At 40.0% G+C, this 19,378-nt stretch overlaps 1 protein-coding gene and 1 non-coding gene across 4 annotated transcripts in view; one reads left to right on the top strand and one right to left on the bottom strand.

Annotated features, from left to right (window-relative positions):
- NDC1 (NDC1 transmembrane nucleoporin) overlaps positions 1 to 19,378 on the bottom strand; it is a 66,699-nt gene that overhangs the window by 33,224 nt on the left and 14,097 nt on the right. For 2 of the 3 annotated variants that reach the window (XM_045370711.2, XM_045370715.3), the window contains exons 6-11: positions 14,409 to 14,517; positions 10,219 to 10,270; positions 8,184 to 8,319; positions 6,947 to 7,039; positions 4,779 to 4,860; positions 1,842 to 1,997 (exon numbers count right to left, since the gene is read on the bottom strand). In XM_045370711.2, the coding sequence (XP_045226646.1) occupies positions 1,842 to 1,997; positions 4,779 to 4,860; positions 6,947 to 7,039; positions 8,184 to 8,319; positions 10,219 to 10,270; positions 14,409 to 14,517 (628 nt within the window). The remainder of the gene's footprint in view (positions 1 to 1,841; positions 1,998 to 4,778; positions 4,861 to 6,946; positions 7,040 to 8,183; positions 8,320 to 10,218; positions 10,271 to 14,408; positions 14,518 to 19,378) is intronic. The other variant, XM_074006252.1, reaches the window with a different exon arrangement.
- Positions 10,798 to 10,901, top strand: LOC123570961 (U6 spliceosomal RNA). Its single transcript, XR_006695181.1, has one exon. It is a non-coding gene; the product is annotated as a U6 spliceosomal RNA (small nuclear RNA).

Raw genomic sequence — 19,378 nt, 5'->3', positions numbered from 1 at the left:
CTTGCAGTGAGCTGAGATCCGGCCACTGCACTCCAGCCTGGATCACAGAGTGAGACTCCGTCTCAAAAAAAAAAAAAAAAATTAAGACTGGAGTTTTTAAGACTTTTACAATTATTCCTCAAAATATGGCTGAGTGATGGTATATGACAAAAACTTACAATAATGAATGCTCCATATTTGGTCAGACTCATGATCTACCCAACTCAGAATTACAATGATCTTTCTAACATGCTAATTTGATGGAACTAGCCTATTCAAAGTTCTCCAATGGCTCCATATCCCTATGGAATAAAATCTAAATTTTTTTTTGTTGCAAACAAGGCTTCCTTTCATCATCAAACATCATCTTACCCAATCGGACTCCTTTTGGACAGATTTCCTTTTGGCAGTTATATTGCATCATTATTTGTGTGCCTTCCACTAAAAGGTCAGATCCAAGAGTGTTTTTCATCTGTGATTCCCTGGCTTCCAGCACACTGCTTGGTATGCAGTAGGAATTCAATAAGTATTTGTTGAATAGAGGAATGCTGATCTGAAAGTTGATTAACATCTGAAACACTCTCAAACCTTTCAAAATCTGACATGTGTGAATTTATTTAAATCATTTTTCATATGTAATCTATTTGTTTTGGGGCTATGACCCCACCAGAGTAATGACTTTGAAACTCGATGAGTTTGCTTTGATCCATATAGTGATTTTTAAGTATCAAGATTAGTTGCCAATGTTTAAAAACTAAAAGACTTCACCTCAAAATTTTGAGATTTCAGCCTTCTCTTTTTCAAAAAGACCGGAAGTTCACAAATGGGATCCAAAGTCCCATACGGGAACAATGAAGCAGGGCTAACCAACAGCTTCCCCCTTCAGATGAAGCCCGTCCTTGCAGGTTCACCACTGACCTCACCCAGCCAGTTTCATCCATTTTCACTAAATGCCTGGCTCCAAAACACGTGAAACATTAAGTCCTTTTATCAGTCTTACATTCACAGGTATCTTCTACTTATGGGATCTGGTGAACAAGACAGGTTCCTCCACCTCTACTTCCTCTCAGCTTTTGTCTTTTAAATGGAGGGGGTACTAACATTATGCCCCCAAATCACCCAATCGTCTCAGCTGCTCTTCTCTGGGACAGCAACTTTTTGTCTCTGGGCTACTGCAACCAGAACAACATCGAATATTATCTGCGAAAATTCACTTGGCTTTGTACTAAAGTAAGCTGAAGTCTCCTATTTAATAGCCATCATTTTGGTAGTGTTTTTAATGCTAACACCACACTGAACTTAATTTGTTTGAAATTTACCAACGAAAAACTGCACATACTTAGAGTGTACAACGTGATGTCTTGGGCTTAATTTTTTCAATCTGCAATGATACCCAGGTCTTTTTTTTGGTTCAATATGAGATGCCATGTTGGATCAATTTTCCCTAAAAATATACACCTCACACTCATATATGTATCCTTAGATTAACTACGGTCATCTCTCCCTTTTCTTTTTGAGACAGAGTCTCGCTGTGTCGCCAGGCTGGAGTGCAGTGATGCAATCTCAGCTCACTGCAAACTCCGCCTCCCCAGTTCAACCGATTCTCCTGCCTCAGCCTCCTGAGTAGCTGGGACTAAAGGCACATGCCACCACGCCCAGCTAATTTTTGTATTTTTAGTAGAGACGGGGTTTCACCATGTTGGCCAGGATGGTCTCAATCTCTTGACCTTGTGATCCGCCCACCTCGGCCTCCCAAAGTTCTGGGATTATAGGCATGAGCCACCGCACCCAGTCTACTACGGACATCTTTCTTAGGAAATAAAATGTAAATGTTTTCCCCTCTTAGTAGTCCTAGGGATTACCTGGAGAATTTAATTTCTTAGGTTCCACTGGGTAAGATGAAGACACTCTCCCATTCGTAGCTGCAGCTTCTTGATAGAGAACCAGTTTCTGAGTCATACCATTTAAAAGATTCAAACACTCCCTTGAAATGGCTGTCCAATTGTGGGGATGTCCACCTAGGAGGTCCAAACACCAGCTTTTAAAATGTAAATAATCTTATATTCTCCTCTTGAAGTGGGGGAAAAGGTCAGTAAGAAATTCTACTTTACGCTTTGCATCAGGACCCACTTTTCTTAGTGAAGCTACTGTTTATACTCATGACATCTAATACACAGCAGGAGTTCAATGAATATTTGGATGAATTAAGTTTCCCAAAAGTCTACAAGCAAAAACTTGCTATTTTACTATTTTACCACATACATACCAAAAAAAAAGAAAAAGAAAAAAACCCTCTCAAATTGGTCGCTAAAATAAAGCCAAACACTAGATCACAGGTTGAGTGAGAAAGACCAGGGTTACCTCACTAGCAGTATTAAACAGACTGCTATGACTGTGAACAATGAACTAAGACAATGAACACTAGGATGTCCAATGAGATGCACCTCCATGGTCCCCAGTGACCTCTAAACTGTTGTGTCTGACCCCTGGGCTTCCTTACATTTTCATGTATATAATAGCCCCTATTTGCTGTTACATCTGTGAGAATGACTCATTAATAATGATCACACTTCACACTCAGAGAGCTTACAGATCTATTATCTTATTATTTAACTTAAACTACTGCGTCCTATTCCTTTAAAAATTCCCTTATTTCTCATAGGAGATCTTTGTCTTCTAGAGTTATTATATAAAAATCAAGCAAGGTTCATTATGCATAAATAGCAGAGAAGTCCACTGAAAACTGGCTTCCCTATCCTATGTGCCAAATGATCATTCCCTCTTCACTTGGATCTCTCCTTAAATACTCCCTGCACTGCACAACTCAGAAGGAATACCACTTCACCTACAAACACACACGCATAATACTCTATCACTAGGCCTCAGGATATTTTGTACTACTGTAATTTGGGTACACTAGGAACTGTGTAACCATCCAATTAAATTTTTGTTTGTTTGTTTTTGTGATGGAGTCTTGCTCTGTTGCCCAGGCTGGAGTGCAGTGGTGGGATCTCAGCTCACTGCAACCTCTGCCTCTAGAGTTCAAGCAATTCTCCTGCCTCAGCCTCCCGAGTAGCTGGGATTATAGGTGTGCAACACCAAGCCCAGCTAATTTTTGTATTTTTAATACAGACAGGGTTTCACCATGTTGAAACTCCTGACCTCAGATGATGCTCCTGCCTCAGCCTCTCAAAGTGCTGGGATTACAGATGTGAGCCGCACCCAGCCAATTAAATTTTACTATGTGCTAGAATGCACACTCTCTGGCAGAGCAAATGCCACCCTTTTACGGTTTACCTGAATCTCTGGTAAAAAACATTTAGAGTATAGAATTCCTAGGTTAACTCAAATCTGATAGAAAAGCATTGTTATAGCTAATTTTCCACAGTATCAGTTCTGGGTTTCTCATGCTACTAAAAGGAGAGTGGTTCCAGTCAATTATATTTTTATATAACTGGATTTTATTTCCATGTAACATTTAACTATAGAAGGTTTATTATCCGGTGTTTTATCTGGTAATTCGCAAGCTTGGCAAAATAATGAAGAAATCATTAAAAAGAAGATGGAAAGCTGGATGGGTGTACTGGCTCACACCTGTAATTCTAACACTTTGGGAGGCCAAGGCAGGAGAATTGCTTGACCCCAGGAGTTCAAGGTCAGCCTGGGAAACACAGCAAGACCGTGTTTCAACAAAACTTTAAAAAAAATTAGCGAGGTGTGGTGGTGCACACCTGGTGTGCACCTATAATACCAGCTACTTGAAAAGCTGAGGTGAGAAGATATGAGCCCAGGAGTTTGAGGTTATAGTGAGCTGTGATCATGACACTGTACTCCAGTCTGGTGATATAGTGAGACTCTGTCTCTTAAAAAAACAAAAGAAAAGTTACCCAGGTTCTGTTTCCCACCGGTGCCTGGGACTGGACTGTTTTCCCTCCAGGAACAACAGAGAACTGGCAAAGTCACAGTCTTGAACAGCATGGCAAGAACAGTGGATAAGTGTTTCAGAGTTGCTGAGAGCATCCTTGAGCCACCATCAAATCTAGTTTCTTCCTAATTTTTTTTAAAGGGAGGCAGAGTAGCATAGCAGAAGGAGGAGTCCCTGTACATGGAGCCAAATGACAGGACTCTTACTCCAATTCTGACATTAACTTTATTTAAGCCAATCTCTGAGACTTAAATCTCCCATCTAGAGATTAGACCACCTAATTTTTAAGATCCTTCATAGCATTAAAAGTTCTAGAATTCTTTTTTGGGGTGGAGAGGGGGACAGGGTCTCACTTTGTCACCCAGGCTAGAGTGCAGTGGCGCAATCTTGGCTTACTGCAGCCTCAACCTCCTGGGCTCAAGCAATCCTCCCAGCTCAGCTCCCCAAGTAGCTGGGACTACAGGCACATGCTACCACGCTGGGCTAATTTTTGGTATTTTTTGTAGAGAAAGGGTCTCACCATGTTGCCCAGGCTGTTCTCAATTTCCTAAGCTCAAGTAATCCACCTACCTTAGCCTCCCAAAGTGCTAGGATTACAGAGGTGAGCCACCACGCCCAGCCAAACTTTCAGAATTCTTAAACTGTATTTTTCTGCCCTAAAATTGTCAATGTACTGCATAATTTCTTCAGGTTAAGGAAATGAAGGAGCTGAAGGAAATAAACGCTTAAGTTGTGTAAGATTTAATTCAATACTTCATTTAATGGACTCACCGACGTCTGATATTTTATTAAATACATCATTCTCACCAAAAACTTGAAGTGAATTACTTTCTACACACATATGCCTAATCAGGTCTATTACTTTTAGCAATACCTGGTTGGCTGAGGCTAAAAACTTCTTGTCTTCGTGAAGGAGAATATTGAGAAAGCAACATCAGGTCCTGCAAGGCTAAATACTAAAAGGGGGAAAAAACATATATTATTTAATTTTTTTAACCTCTATATAAAATCTAATTGGGTTCATCATTATATATCCAAGAGGAAATTAATTAAACTTTTTCATGAAAAAAAAAAATCTCAGAACCATAACCTTCCTTTCTAGACTTTCAGAACTTTCCTGCCTCTACCCTCCCTACCTACAACAAGTTCCAGCTACAAGGAACTACAGAGTTCTCTGCGCTCTTTCCTATCTCTGTGGTAGGAAACTGAAACATCACTTCCTCCTGGAACTTTCCCTGGTTTCCCTCACACAAACAGACACTCACATAGCTCTCGACCATGGCACTAACATCGTGTATCGTAATTGAATGTTTATTGTCTCATCTGATTCCACCCACCAAACTGTGCGGCCCACAAAAAATGGAAAATCTTGCTACCACATCCAAAGGCAGTGCCTAGCACGTGACACATATTAATTTTTTTTTCTTTTTTTTCTTTTTTTTGAGACAAAGTCTTACACTGTTGCCCAGGCTGGAGTGCAGTGGCGTGATCTCGGCTCACTGCAAGCTCCACCTTCTGGGTTCAAACGATTCTCCTGCCTCAGCCTCCCAAGTGGCTGGGACAACAGGCACGTACCAGCACACCCAACTGATTTTTATATTTTTAGTAGAGATGGGGTTTCACCACGTTGGCCAGGCTGCTCTCGAACTCCTGACCTCAAGTGATCCACCTGTCTTGGCCTCCCAAAGTGCTGGGATTACAGGCATGAGACACCATGCCCACCTGCCCTATCACTTTTTTTTTCTTTACTGAAAATTTTCATCTTTTCCCAGGCAGATCTCTTTACTCACCCTTCAAGACACCATCCCTCTCTGAAGTTTTCTTTTATTGGTCCCAAGCAGAGTAAGAGGTCCCAATGTACTTGCCACAGTACATTTTAATTATTTTGGGTGTCTGTATTTTCCACTAGGCTGTGCTATGTCTTATTCATCATTCTACCACAAACAACTAGCAGAGACTGATGTACCATCAAATAAATATTTGGTAAATAACCAAATGAGTAACTAATACTTTTAAGTTTCTCTAACAAATTAGTTATAATTAGTATTTAAAAGTAATTCAATTCATTTCCTTATTTGTTTATACATTTTTTTAGAGTGTGATCAAAACTGGGTTCTAACTACTTTCTTTTAGCATTTCTGTTTGTTTGTTTAGAGATGAGGTCTCACTCTGTCACCCAGGCTAAAATGCAGTAGCAGGATCACAGCTCACTGCAGTCTCCAACTCTTAAGCTCAAGGAATGCACCTGCCTCCACCTCTCAAGTAGCTGGGACCACAGGCATGTACCACCATGCCATTCAACTAATTTTTTAATTTTTGTTGAGATGAGGTCTCCCTATGTTTTCCAAGCTGGTCTTGAACTCCTGGGCTCGAGTGATCCTCTCACCTCAGCCTCCCAAGTGCTGAACACCACACTCGGCCTCTTTTAGCTCTTTCTAAAGGACCTTTTAACAGGATCACACATATTGTAGATCTAGCTTAAAATTTCAACTTGCAAATTCAATCGAAACCATTTATGCTTACTTAGATTGATTTGTAAAATTACTGCAATTTCTTTAAATTCTTGATTGTAATTAGTTTTAGGATCATTACCAGCAATTCATACTTAAGGAGAGTTCACCGAATATCTATACATTACTAAGCACTATCTTTGATCACAAAAGCCAACTAATACTACAAGAGTGAAAGTTTTGATCCAGTGATCAAAAAATCAATAATGTTTTGTTATGCTATCATAAACTGTTTGTGAGAAGTTAATGTAGATGACTGCACATCACTGTATTTTATGCTTGGAAATATTCTGCTTCTGAATATAGAATTAACTAGCTTACACACATAGACTGTACTGTGCACCTGCATTTTAGTCACTTGGAATGAAAATTGAAAAAACAGACAGCATTAGCAAGTAGGTGATTTTTATTATACCAGTACGAGAATATTATAGGCCCTCAAAAAATACAACTACTTAAATATGCTAAATATTAAGTTTATTGAATAAAGTTAGAGATAACTGTGTGAAGATATGAAACACAGTTTTGGTACCTTTATGATGGGGGGAGGATTGCTATTTAACACTTTCGGAAGGCACTCATCTGACCCTTCTGCAAATGGTGGTTGAACAGGAAACACATGAGCCTATCAAATATAATTAAAAACCAAAAATGATTATTTTCATGATCATCTTACATTCAATAAGCATGCACAAATTAAAATTTCTTATAAAAATAGACAGCACAACCAAACTGACATATTTTGTGCTCCTTGCAAAGACAGGTTAAAGTTACATAAACCCAAACACACCATTTTTTTTAATGTTACTTTCCCAACTTTACTAGACTCTGGTTCTGAATAACAAAAACCAATTTCACAAACAAGGATTCTCTGAAGCCACTGAAGAATACAAACCTACACAGATGGTAAAATAAAACAGAAACACTGATTTTCTAAGACAAACACTTGGATGACAAAAACGATGTAATTCTCAATCACTTAAAAAGATTTCTGTGGGAATTATCCAGAAGCTCACCTCAATTTCCAAAATCATTTCTTTAATATAAATGTTAAAACTTCCCTTCAGAAAACAAATATCTTGGCTGGGTGTGGTGGCTCACGCCTCTAATCCCAGCACTTTAAGAGGCTGAGGGCAGATCACTTTGAGGTCAGGAGTTCGGGACCAGCCTGGCCAACATGGTAAAACCCTGTCTCTACTAAAATTCAAAAAAAATTAGCCGGGCATGGTGGCACACGCCTGTAGTCCCAGCTACTCGGGAAGCTGAGGTGGGAGAATCACTTGAACCCGGGAGGCAGACATTGCAGTGAGCCAAGATCAGGCCACTGCCCTCCAGCCTGGGTGACAGAGTGAGACGCTATCGCAAAAAAAAAAAAAAAAAAAAAAAAAACTTACTGCCGCATATTTAAATATTTTAATAGTAGCTGTGCCAATGACATGGAAAATTAATTTAAAATTCAAATCCATTTAGTATGTACTCAGTAGAGAAATGGAAGCCCCCAGAAGACAACTAGGATATCAATAAAGCATAGTGGCAGTCCATTCAGTTTAATTTCCAAAAATTAAGTGAATATCCACACTGTTCCTCTGAAAAAAAAATACCACATAAATGGTGGTTACAAATGATATGGCCCCAATAGTCTCAGAAGAGAGACCAAAAATCAACTTAGGGAAATCGTTTTGGGCGTGCTGATCAGTGTGCTCTGCTAAAAATCAACTGTGCACTCCAAAACACAGAAGTATTAACAAAAAGTATTTTTAAAAACATACCTCTGTGGCATAGATTTTGAAGAGTATCCATGAGATATACCAAGTCATCAGGAGAAAGACACCACACAGCCAGACATGGTAGAGTAGTGAGAGATTTAAGAGGCCACTCACTGTGTCAAGTGGCCTATGAACCTGCCTGTGAACGCAGAAATTACTATTAATCCTCTAGGAAAAATGCAATCTAAATATTAACACACTGAAGTCTCCACACTGAGACACAAATATTATTTCTAAATAACAACGTTGACAGACAGACTCCTCTCCTTTGGTACCCTTGTAGAGCTCTTTCCCTAATACTTTCTATAAGGTACATGAGGGAGCTTTAAGGAAAGCACAGACCTAAATCGGGACTACAGTTTCTCGTGTTAAAAATCTTCAATGACTTTTACTACGAAGGAAGAACGAGCTAAGCTTATAAGCCTTACTATGAGCAGCTGGATAAAAGATTATTATTGTTGCTTTGTAGTCTAATACCGCAAAACCATTAAACATGACTAGTACCTCTCCTGGACCAGATTTCAGCTTTATCCTTATGCCCTATAAACCACAGATTTGCAGTCATTAAAAGCACATGCTCCTAAACAATGTTAAAGCAATTTAAGATACTCTGTTAGAATGCTAAGTAAAGCTAATGCTGCCATCTTTCCAAAACTTTGACTAGATCAATTGGCAAAGTTATTATAATCCTACAACCAGCACTGTGAAAACCAGGATTGGAACCTGACTCTGCCATTTCTAAGTGTTGTGATTAGGTAAATCACTCCACCCATCCCATCCTCGGTTTCCTCATCCATATAACAGTGGCATAATCTCTTCATTCTTCCTCTTAATCCTATCACAATTTTTAAAACAGCTTACATTAGGAGTGCCCAATACAGTGCTTGACATTCACTGGGGGAGTCAACCAATGATGAAGTTATTTTTAACTTCTAAGTAAACATTTATTGAGGCCCTGACATAAATGAAGGACAGAATATCAGGCACTCAGCCATACCCACAAAACGTTTTTTGAGTGCAAAGAAGAAAAAAAATTGTTAAATTTCTATCAAATGCCATTATTACTTTTCTCTTTCCATTTCACCTAGTTTAAAATCTGGACTAAAACAATAAATGACTCATGCATTTGGTTTCATGCCTAGCAATTAAGCAGAAGACAAAACTGAATTTTGCCTAGAAACTTTGAAAAGTGAGAAACCATAATATCTCTTAAATACCATGCATGTCAATATTCCCACTCCCTAAAACTGCTATTAGTGAATTTCATATATGAAACAAAAACCCTTACAATGGAATACACAGTAAGAACACCAAGAGAAACTGACTTTTATTCAGCAAATACAACAGATTAAACCTTTATGTGCAAAGTGCATAGAGGATAACCAGAACAATATACACCATTGCTGTCACTTGACTGCCACTTGTGACCTTCAACTAATCACCTGACCTTGCTCAATTTTGGTTTCCTCACAGGCTAAATTAGAACAATGCCACAGCATTGGTATATATCATGAGACACCAGAGAACGAATGATTGTTGGAGAGAAAAAGCAGAGGACTGGACCATGCAACTCGAGAAATCCACTTTTGTATAGTATAAAAGCTGCATCTAAGAACAATTATCATTGCTTACTTCTGCAGACAACTGGGTGAGTGGAGACAGAGGAGGAGACTTTTTCATTTTATACCCTATTATTACTATTATTTTCTTTTTGAGACAGGGTCTCGCTCTATTGCCTAGGCTGGAGTGCAGTGGCACAATTATAGCTCACTGCATCCTTGAACTCCTGGGCTCAAGCGACCCTCCTGCCTCAACCTCCCAAGTATCTGGGACTACAGGCATGTACCACCATGTCCTGCTAATTTTACCCTTTTATACACCTTTGGAATTTTAAACCATATAAACTATATGTATTCAAAAATGAATACAATTTTTTAAAAAATGTTAAAGGCAAAATCTAAACAAAATATCTGGAAAATAGCTAACATCTAAGAGAATGGAAACAGAGTTAAAATTAGACTTTTTATGTATCACTTACTCATCTATGTGAAGGTTCATAGCAGTGCTAATCCAAGCTTTGGGAATATAGCCTGAGGGGAAAAAATACCAAGCTATGAACATAAAAAGTTATAAAACAAGTTTTAGTCAAGCTTTAGAATATAAGGTCAATGACATGGCCACATAAACACCAAGACCTCAGTCAAAATGTTAGACTGATTAGGAATTGACAGTAGGAAAGACAGTACTTACTAACACAGGCAGTCTTTGCTTTGTACAGTTCTGATACACACATTTCAGTTACCACGGTTTAGTTAAAAAATACCAGTCACCCAAAAATATAGTTCAAACTCTAGTTACTGTGGTATATTAACTATAAGTGACTGCATATAGCACTTTTAACTTTTCAGTATGCAAATCAGTATGTAGATAACAGATGCGCACTATAATCTGTGACCCAATCCCATCAGTTCTCTCAAGGTCTGTTGCTGATTGGTCACTTGGATCTGTTATTCAGTACGGACACGGACAGCAAAGCATGTAGTTGTGTTGCCTCCTTGTTTCCCATAATAAATCCAAATGATACTTTTAAAAAATGAATAGCTAAAACAGGAAAGTAGTGCTTGCTTCAGTAGCACATATACTAAAATCAGAATGATAGAGAGATTAGCATAACCCCCGCACAAGGATGACATGCAAATTCATGAAGCCTTCCATTAAAAAAAAAAATGGTTTTAATAAAAAAAAAGAAACTGATAAAAAAAAAAAAAAAGTGCAACAAAGAAATGAAAAGTGATAATGCTGAAGACGAAATTTGAATTGAACATAAATGAAGTTATAAGAGAAAAAGCAAATCATGGAAATGATCATAGTCACTAAATTAGCCCAAATATACAACTCTAGAGGAACAACCAGGCTGACTGTATGTAGTAGGTTAATACATTACAATGAGGCTGGGCATGATGGCTCATGCCTATAATCCCAGTACTCTGGGAGGCCAAAGTGGGAGGATCACTTGAGGCCAAGAGTTCAAGACTAGCCTGGGCAACACAGCAAGACCCCATCTCTAAAAGAAAAGAGCCGCTACCAATCATCATGGCAGATGGGTGGCAGGACTAGATTGCAGCTCCACACAGGGCAGCTTGCAGAAGCTCGTGTTGTGATTTTTAGCTCCAGATCGACTGCAAGAACAAACCAGCAATCCCAAGAGGACCAACCCACAGACCCTCTGAAGGAAGCGGACTGCTCCTGAGGAACCAGGAAACACCCCAAATACTGTGAGTGCCCCAACTGTGGAAGTGAAAAAGGAAGACCCTCCTCTCCTGAACACACAACCCCACTGGAGAAGCTGAAGGTCTGTTTGCGGGAGAAGTTTCTGACCTTACCTGGAGTTGAACCAATTTAGAGAGTCAAGAGAAATACAGGGGTAGAGGAAGCAGCAGAAAGGCCCTGGGAGCTCGCTGCGTTCCCTAGCAGGCCATTCCTGCCTGGCACCACAGGGTTTCATCGGACGGGTGACCAGAGGAGCTGGGGGTAAAACTCCACAGGGGGAAGGAAATCTCCAGCTGAACTCTGTAACAATTTGAACGGGGCAAGAAGCCTCCTGGCCAGAACCTGGGGAAGGGGGCAAATCTAATGTGCAGACTCCACAGGTGGGCAAGAACCAAGCTCTTTTCTCTCCCAGCTGGGAGGCGGGTAGCCCAGGGCAAGTTTTCAAGGCCATCTCACCCTCCATCTGGAAACAGACTCAGGGCTGTTGTGGGGCAGTGGGAGTGAGACTGGCCCTTTGGTTTGCATGGGACCTGGGTGAGGCCTGTGACTGCCAGCTTTCCCCCACTTCCCTGACAGTCTGCATGACTTGGCAGAGGCAGCCATAATCCTCCTAGGTACACAACTCCAGTGACCTGGGAATCTAACCCCCATCCCCCACAGCAGCTGCAGCAAAACCTGACCAAGGAGTGTTTGAGCCCACCCCCACCTGAGGTGGTCCTTCCCTACCGGAATACAAAGGACACATAATCTCAGGAGTTCTAGGGCCCCACCCACTGCCAGTCCCTCTCCATACTACTACAGCTGAGGTTTTCTGGAAAGCGCCACCTCCTGGCAGGAGGCCCAACCAGCACAAAAGTAGAGCATTAAACCACCAAAGCTAAGAACCCTCATGGAGTCTGCTGCACCCCCTCACCACCTTCACTGGAACAGGTGCTGGTATCCATGGCTGAGAGACCCAGAAACAGTTCACATCACAGGACGCTGTACAGACAACCCCCAGTATCAGCCCAGGGACTGGTAGACTCACTGGGTGGCTAGACCCAGAAGAGAAACAACAATCACTGCAGTTCGGCTCATAGGAAGCCACATCCATAGGAAAAAGAGGAGAGTACTGCATCAAAGGAACACCTCGTGGGACAAAAGAATATGAACAACAGCCTTCAGCCCTAGACCTTCCCTCTGACAGAGCCTACCCAAATGAGAAGGAACCAGAAAACCAACCCTGGTAATATGACAAAACAAGGCTCTTCTACACCCCCAAAAATCACTAGTTCACCTGTAATGGGTCCAAACCAAGAAGAAATTACTGACTTAACCTGAAAAAGAATTTAGGAGGTTAGTTATTAGGCTAATCAGGGAGGGACTAGAGAAAGGTGAAGCCCATTGCAAGGAAAGCCAAAAAATGATACAAGAAGTGAAGGGAGAAATATTCATAGAAATAGATAGCTTAAAGAAAAAACAATCAAAAATTCAGGAAACTTTGGACACACTTTTAGAAATGTGAAATGCTCTGGAAAGTCTCAGCAATAGAACTGAACAAGTAGAAAGAAATCCAGAGCTTGAAGACAAGATCATCAAATTAACCCAATCCAACAAAGACAAAGAAAAAAAGAATAGGAAAATATGGACAAGGTCTCTAAGAAGTCTGGGATTATTTTAAGCGACCAAACTTAAGGATAATCGGTGTTCCTGAGGAAGAAGAGAATTCTAAAACCTTGGAAAACATTATTTGGGGGAATAATCAAAGAAAATTTCCCTGGCCTTGCTAGACCTAGACATCCAAATACAAGAAGCACAAAGAACACCTGAAAGTCGGATTTTGTTTAAATTATTACGTGTTGCTAACAAGATTAATGTTTTCACCTTGCACTATTCGTGATACTAAATAATAAACTGCATTTTTGTGCTTAACAGTCATGTTAATAAATGCCACAAGTTTCCTTTACCAACAAAATATTTACATCATATTAGTATTGAGTTACGAGTTATAAAAAGGAGTATGTCATTTCTAGACAAAGTAATGACCAAATGATGCACAGTATTTTTTCTTTTTTAAAAAAAGAATGCATTTGTTTTTAATTGTGGTAAAAAACCTATAACATAAAATTTACCATCTTAGGCCGGGCGTGGTGGCTCAAGACTGTAATCCTAGCACTTTGGGAGGCAGAAGTGGGCGGATCACCTGAGGTCAAGAGTTTAAGACCAGCCTGACAACAGGGTGAAATACCGTCTCTACTAAAAATACAAAAAATAGCCGGGTGTGGTGGTGCACGCCTGGTAGTGGTCCCAGCTACCTGGGAGGCTGAGGCAGGAGAATTGCTTGAACCCAAGAGGTGGAGGTTGCAGTGAGCCAAGATCGTGCCATTACACTCTAGCCTGGGTGACAGTGCAAAAATAAATAAATAAATAAATAAACCAAACAAATTTACCATCTTAGCCATCTTTAAGTGTTCAGTACAGTAAACTATAAGCACATTTTTGTGCAACAGATCTCTAGAACCTTTCATTTTGCAAAACTGAAACTCTGTACGCACTGAACAACTCCACCGCTTGCCAACTCTCTAGCCCAACAACCACCATTCTGTTTTCTAAGAGTTTGACTATTTTAGATACCTCATATAAGTGGAATAATACAGTATTTGTCTTTTTGTGACTGGCTTATTTCACTTAGCATAATGTCCTCAAGGTTTATTCACGCTGTAGTACATAACAAGATTTCCTTCTTTTTAAAGCCTAAGCAATATTTCATTATAGGTATATGTCACATCTTCTTTAACTATATTTTCCTAAATACATACGACTAAATACATTCTCTTTGACAATTTAAACAATGAATCAGCTGGGCTAATCACATACCTATAAATGTAGAAAACACACAAACACAAGAATGACTTTGTAACTGACATTTTCTGGGTTATGAGATAATATATCACTGTATCAAAAAACAGAAATTCTTACCAAGAAAATAATATAAAATGCAGAAATTTCTAACCAGGAACAGTGATTCCACACAACTGTGTTTAACTAGTAAAAGCAGAGATCTCCTAAAACGCAAGAACTTGTATTGCTGTGGGGGAAAAAAAAACCAGAATCAAATGACACATTCAAATCAAATGATACACTCAACATCATCTTAAAGCAAGCACTTAACTGTAACAGTCAGTCTACATAAAAAACATAATTACTGTACAAGAAGACAAAGGGTATTGCAGAAGCAAAACCATCAACTATTTCAGATGTTAAAAAATTTAATATTTATATTATTCAATATCTCACTGATATAAAATGAGAAATAAGAAAATTAACCGTATCAATCCATACTTGGTACTAAACACTATGGAGATGAAGAAAGTACAAGAAACACAGTAACAACAGCAGTTAACATTTTTTTGTTGCTTACCATGTACCAGGTACTGTCCTAAGCACTTTACATATTTGAATTCATTTAAACCTCATAAGAACCCTATGAGGGAGTTTTTACTACTACTCTCATCTTAGAGATGAAGAAAACAAGGTACAGAGAGATTAAATAACAACCAATGTTATCAGCCAGCAAAAGGAAAATCTGAGCTATCAATCCAGGCAGGCTAGCCTCAGAGCCTCCAATCTTAAAAATAATGCATACTGCCTTTGCACTAAATTTTTTAAAATGCTATTTGCAGAAAAATGGGAGGCAGTGAAGAAGATACTAGCCTAGGAATAAAGAATTGTGAGTTATAGTGCTCCCTCTTTCTGTACAACCCTCAGTAAGTCATGCCTCCTCTCTAATTATGTGAAAGATAAGAAAGTTGAACCAGCTAAATAGTTCCTTAGTGGGAACCTGAAAATTCTAATGATCTAAGACAGGGGTGCCTTATCTTTGGGCTTCTTGGGCTTCAATGAAAGAAGAAGAATTGTCTTGGGCAACACATAAAATACACTAACGATAGCTGATGAGCTTAAAAAAAAAAAAAAGAAAGAAAGAAAGAAAAAAGAGCCGGGCACGGTGGCTCAAGCCTGTAATCCCAGCACTTTGGGAGGCCGAGACGGGCGGATCGCAAGGTCAGGAGATCGAGACCATCCTGGCTAACATGGTGAAACCCCGTCTCTACTAAAAAATACAAAAAAATAGCCGGGCGAGGTGGCGGGCGCCTGTAGTCCCAGCTACACGGGAGGCTGAGGCAGGAGAATGGCGTAAACCCGGGAGGCGGAGCTTGCAGTGAGCTGAGATCCGGCCACTGCACTCCAGCCTGGGCGACAAAGCGAGACTCCGTCTCAAAAAAAAAAACGAAAGAAAAAAGAAAGGGTCGGGTGCAGTGGCTCATACCCGTAATCCTAGCACTTTGGGAGGCTGAGGCAGGCGTGTCACTTGAGGTCAGGGGTTCGTAACCAACATGGTGAAACCCGGTCTCTACTACAAATACAAAAATTAGCCAGGCGTGGTGGCACATTCCTGTAATCCAAGCTACTCGGGAGGCTGAGGCAGGAGAATCGCTTGAACCCAGGAGGCGGAGGTTGCAGTGAACCAAGACTGTGCCACTGCACTCCAGCCTGGGCAACAGTGAGACTCTGTCTCAAAAAAAAAAAAAAAGAAAGAAAGAAAAAAAAAATCTCATAATGTTTAAAGAAAGTTTATGAATTTGTCTTGGGCCACATGCACCCTTAGGCCACAGGTTGGAAAAGCTTGATCTAAGAGAAAGGAATCAAACAAGAAAAAAAATCAAATGTCTTTTCTTGAAAAACCTACACGTTTTCTGAAACAAAGGTTGTCTGCCTCTCTCTCCTTCTCACTCTCTGCCCCTAAAATACCAATGGAAAACAAGATAAATGATTAGAAGGAATCTAAGGAAAAAGAAAAAAAAAAGAAAAAAAGATGAATTTCTCTTTTTTTGTTGTTGGAGATAAGAGTCTCGCTCTGCCTCCCAGACTCGAGTGAAGTGGCGCCATCTCAGCTCACCGCTACCACCACTTCCCAGGTTCAAGCAATTCTTGTGCCTCAGCCTCCTGAGTAGCTAGGACTACAGGTGCACCACACCTGGCTAATTTTTACATTTTCAGTAGAGATGGGTGGGGTATTGCCATATTGCCCAGGCTGCTCTCAAACTCCTGAGCTCAGGCAAGCTGCCCACCTTGGCCTCCCAAAGTGCTAGGATTACAGGCATGAGCCACTGCACCCAGCCCTGGTCTTCATTTATGCTTATATTAGGACTGATCCTTCCTTAAGGAACTTCAGAAGCTTAAGAATAGCAAAGAATTATAGTACTGAGAAGCTATATCTTCATATCATGAATGGAGATGCCTACAGTATCTTACAAAAAGCAGCCCAAGCCAGGTGCAGTGGCTCACGACTGTAATCCCAACACTTTGGGAGGACAAGGTAGGCAGATCACTTGAGGTCAGGAGTTCTAGACCAGCCTAGCCATCATGGTAAAACCCCATCTCTACTAAAAATACAAAAATAATATATATAAGATAAGGCACGGTGGCAGCCACCTGCAATCCCAGCTCTTCGGAAGGCTGAGCCGGGAGGATTGCTTGAACCTGAGAGGCAAAAGTTGCCGTGACCTGAGACCGCACCACTGCACTCCAACCTGCGTGACAGAGCGACACTATGTCTCAAAAAGAAAACAAACAAAAAGTAGTCCATATAAATACTTGGTCACTAATCATATTGCTTCAATTATATTGGTCTGTTCAACTATTTTCAAAGTACAAGATGTGGAATTGCACTATTCTATGTAGCCACTGGGTGCTACCACTACCACACACCTGCCCCAACAAAAACGGCATAGTTCCTATACTATTCCTACCACAGCTTTCACCTCAACCATTCTTCACAAAGGTTCAGAGAGGCTAGGGAAGCAGGGAGACATTTCAGCAGACAGGCAGAAAATACCATTTCCCCCACCTCTTGCTCCTATGCTGAAGTGTTTTTCAATTCCCTGTTGGATTTCTTCTGTGATTTGGCTATGAACTACCCTTCACTAAATATTTACTATGTGCCAGGCACTATGCTAAATGCTCTATAAATCTCATTTAATACTTTCAACAGTCTTGTTGGCATAGTTTGCCAAGCCCTGTCTTGATGTACATTTCTTTGTGCCCTACTTCATACTAACAGTCTGCTTTTCCCTATTGGTCCATCATTAAGAATTATTTTTTGTTCCTGTTCTTTTTTGGTTGGTTGGTTTTGTTTTCATCTTTTTTATTATTTGTATTTTTTACACTCCCGGTAACTCATAGAACAATGAATTTGATAAAGGCAATAGAATTGGTTTTAGTAGTGTAGGCAAGTTTAAAGAAAAAACTAATGGACTAATGGCAAATTGGTTAAAATTAGTAGATCTTTTAAAAGACTTAATTTTTCTACAAAAATTAGCTGAGTGTGGTAGTGCACACCTATAGTCCCAGCTACTCATGAGGCTGAGGCAGAAGAATCATTTGAACCCAGGAGGTGGAGGTTGCAGTGAGCTGAGATTGAGCCACTGCATTCCACCTTGGGCAACAAGAGCAAAACTCCGTCTCAAAAAAAAGCCTTAAATTTTCATAGTTACATGAAAAAAGTAGTTAATGAATAATGTATATAAGATAAAACCACTTATATAAACCCCACTCCACAAAATATATAATGTTATAGCTACATACATGTAAATGTACACTAAACGGTCTGGAAGAATATAAACTTCACCAGTTTAGTGCATTATCCTTAATCCCACTGGTAACAATGGTTACCAGTGGGACAAAGGTTGAGACTGGCCACGGGGTGGTCAAGGAAACATTCAACTTATCAATATGATATTTAAATATTTTATAATAAAAATATTATCATTCTTGGAAAGCTACCTGACAGGTAGCATCAAAAATAATGGTGATATAAACATACTCAGACTGTCTGGCAATAAATAAATAAATAAATAAATAACGATGATAATGTTAATGGTTGTTATTGCTTATAAAATTCTTTAAGCTCTAAAGTTCTCTGGTCAGCTTGGCTATTAATCACACTGCGCTCTATAGAGGGTCAGAAGGGGAATGGGCCTGACTTCTCAGTTTCCTGACAATCCAACTTGCTTCCTTAGCAACTTAAAATGCACATGGAAAGGTCATACACCGTATGCCACACTCCTAGAATTAACGAAAGAAGGATAAGCTATGGTGTCATCCCTCCCTCTTAGTCTTCTCGGGAGGCAAACCTATCCTGCTGGGCAAGACACTTACAAACCTGATGGGCAGGAAACTATGGTCCTGGGCATCAAAAGCCATCATTTCCACTAGTCTTCCCAAATCTTCAGCTTCTTCATTCCACTGCCCTTCCATCGCACCACCCAGCAAAACACCTGCTCCAACTATCCCCAGGCTGAAGAACAGCACCCAACTCAGCAGACCAATACCACTATACACTCATGGCTACAAGACATGCCCCAAATACATTTTTTGACCAAATACTGAATCACCAATTGTTAAAAATCAATATTCTGCCAAAGCTGAAGCCAAAGCTATTACCATCATAGAATAAACTTTTGGGATTAAGAATAAATCTAACATTGTACCAAAAGAAATCACAAAAAAAAAAAGTACTAAAATTTTACAAATTTTGACATTACATGGTAGAAACAATAATTTTTGCTCCAATGTCCAGTCTTCAGTCTACCAGGGCATGAATGAAGGAAGTAATAGAATTGCGCAAATGAGGAGCAGCAGAAACAGGCTGGGAAGAGCCCTCACGCATCCGTGAGACACCTCAACCATCTTTCCCTCTCCTGCCAGAGGAGTGCTTCTCAGTTCCAGGAATAACTCCTACCAGATTACATTTTTAAGACCTAACTGAAAGGTAGATTATACTCTACCACTCAAACCAGCTGAAACTGTTTTATTTACACAAACTTTGCCTTGTTCTGAAAATGGTAGGAGACAGTAAGTGACATATTCTAAAATTACTTGCACATCCC

The sequence above is a fragment of the Macaca fascicularis genome, chromosome 1, assembly GCF_037993035.2.
Source record: "Macaca fascicularis isolate 582-1 chromosome 1, T2T-MFA8v1.1".
NCBI lineage: Eukaryota > Metazoa > Chordata > Mammalia > Primates > Cercopithecidae > Macaca > Macaca fascicularis.
Note: the sequence above shows the minus strand (reverse complement) of the source record. Positions and strands in the feature narration are given on the sequence as shown.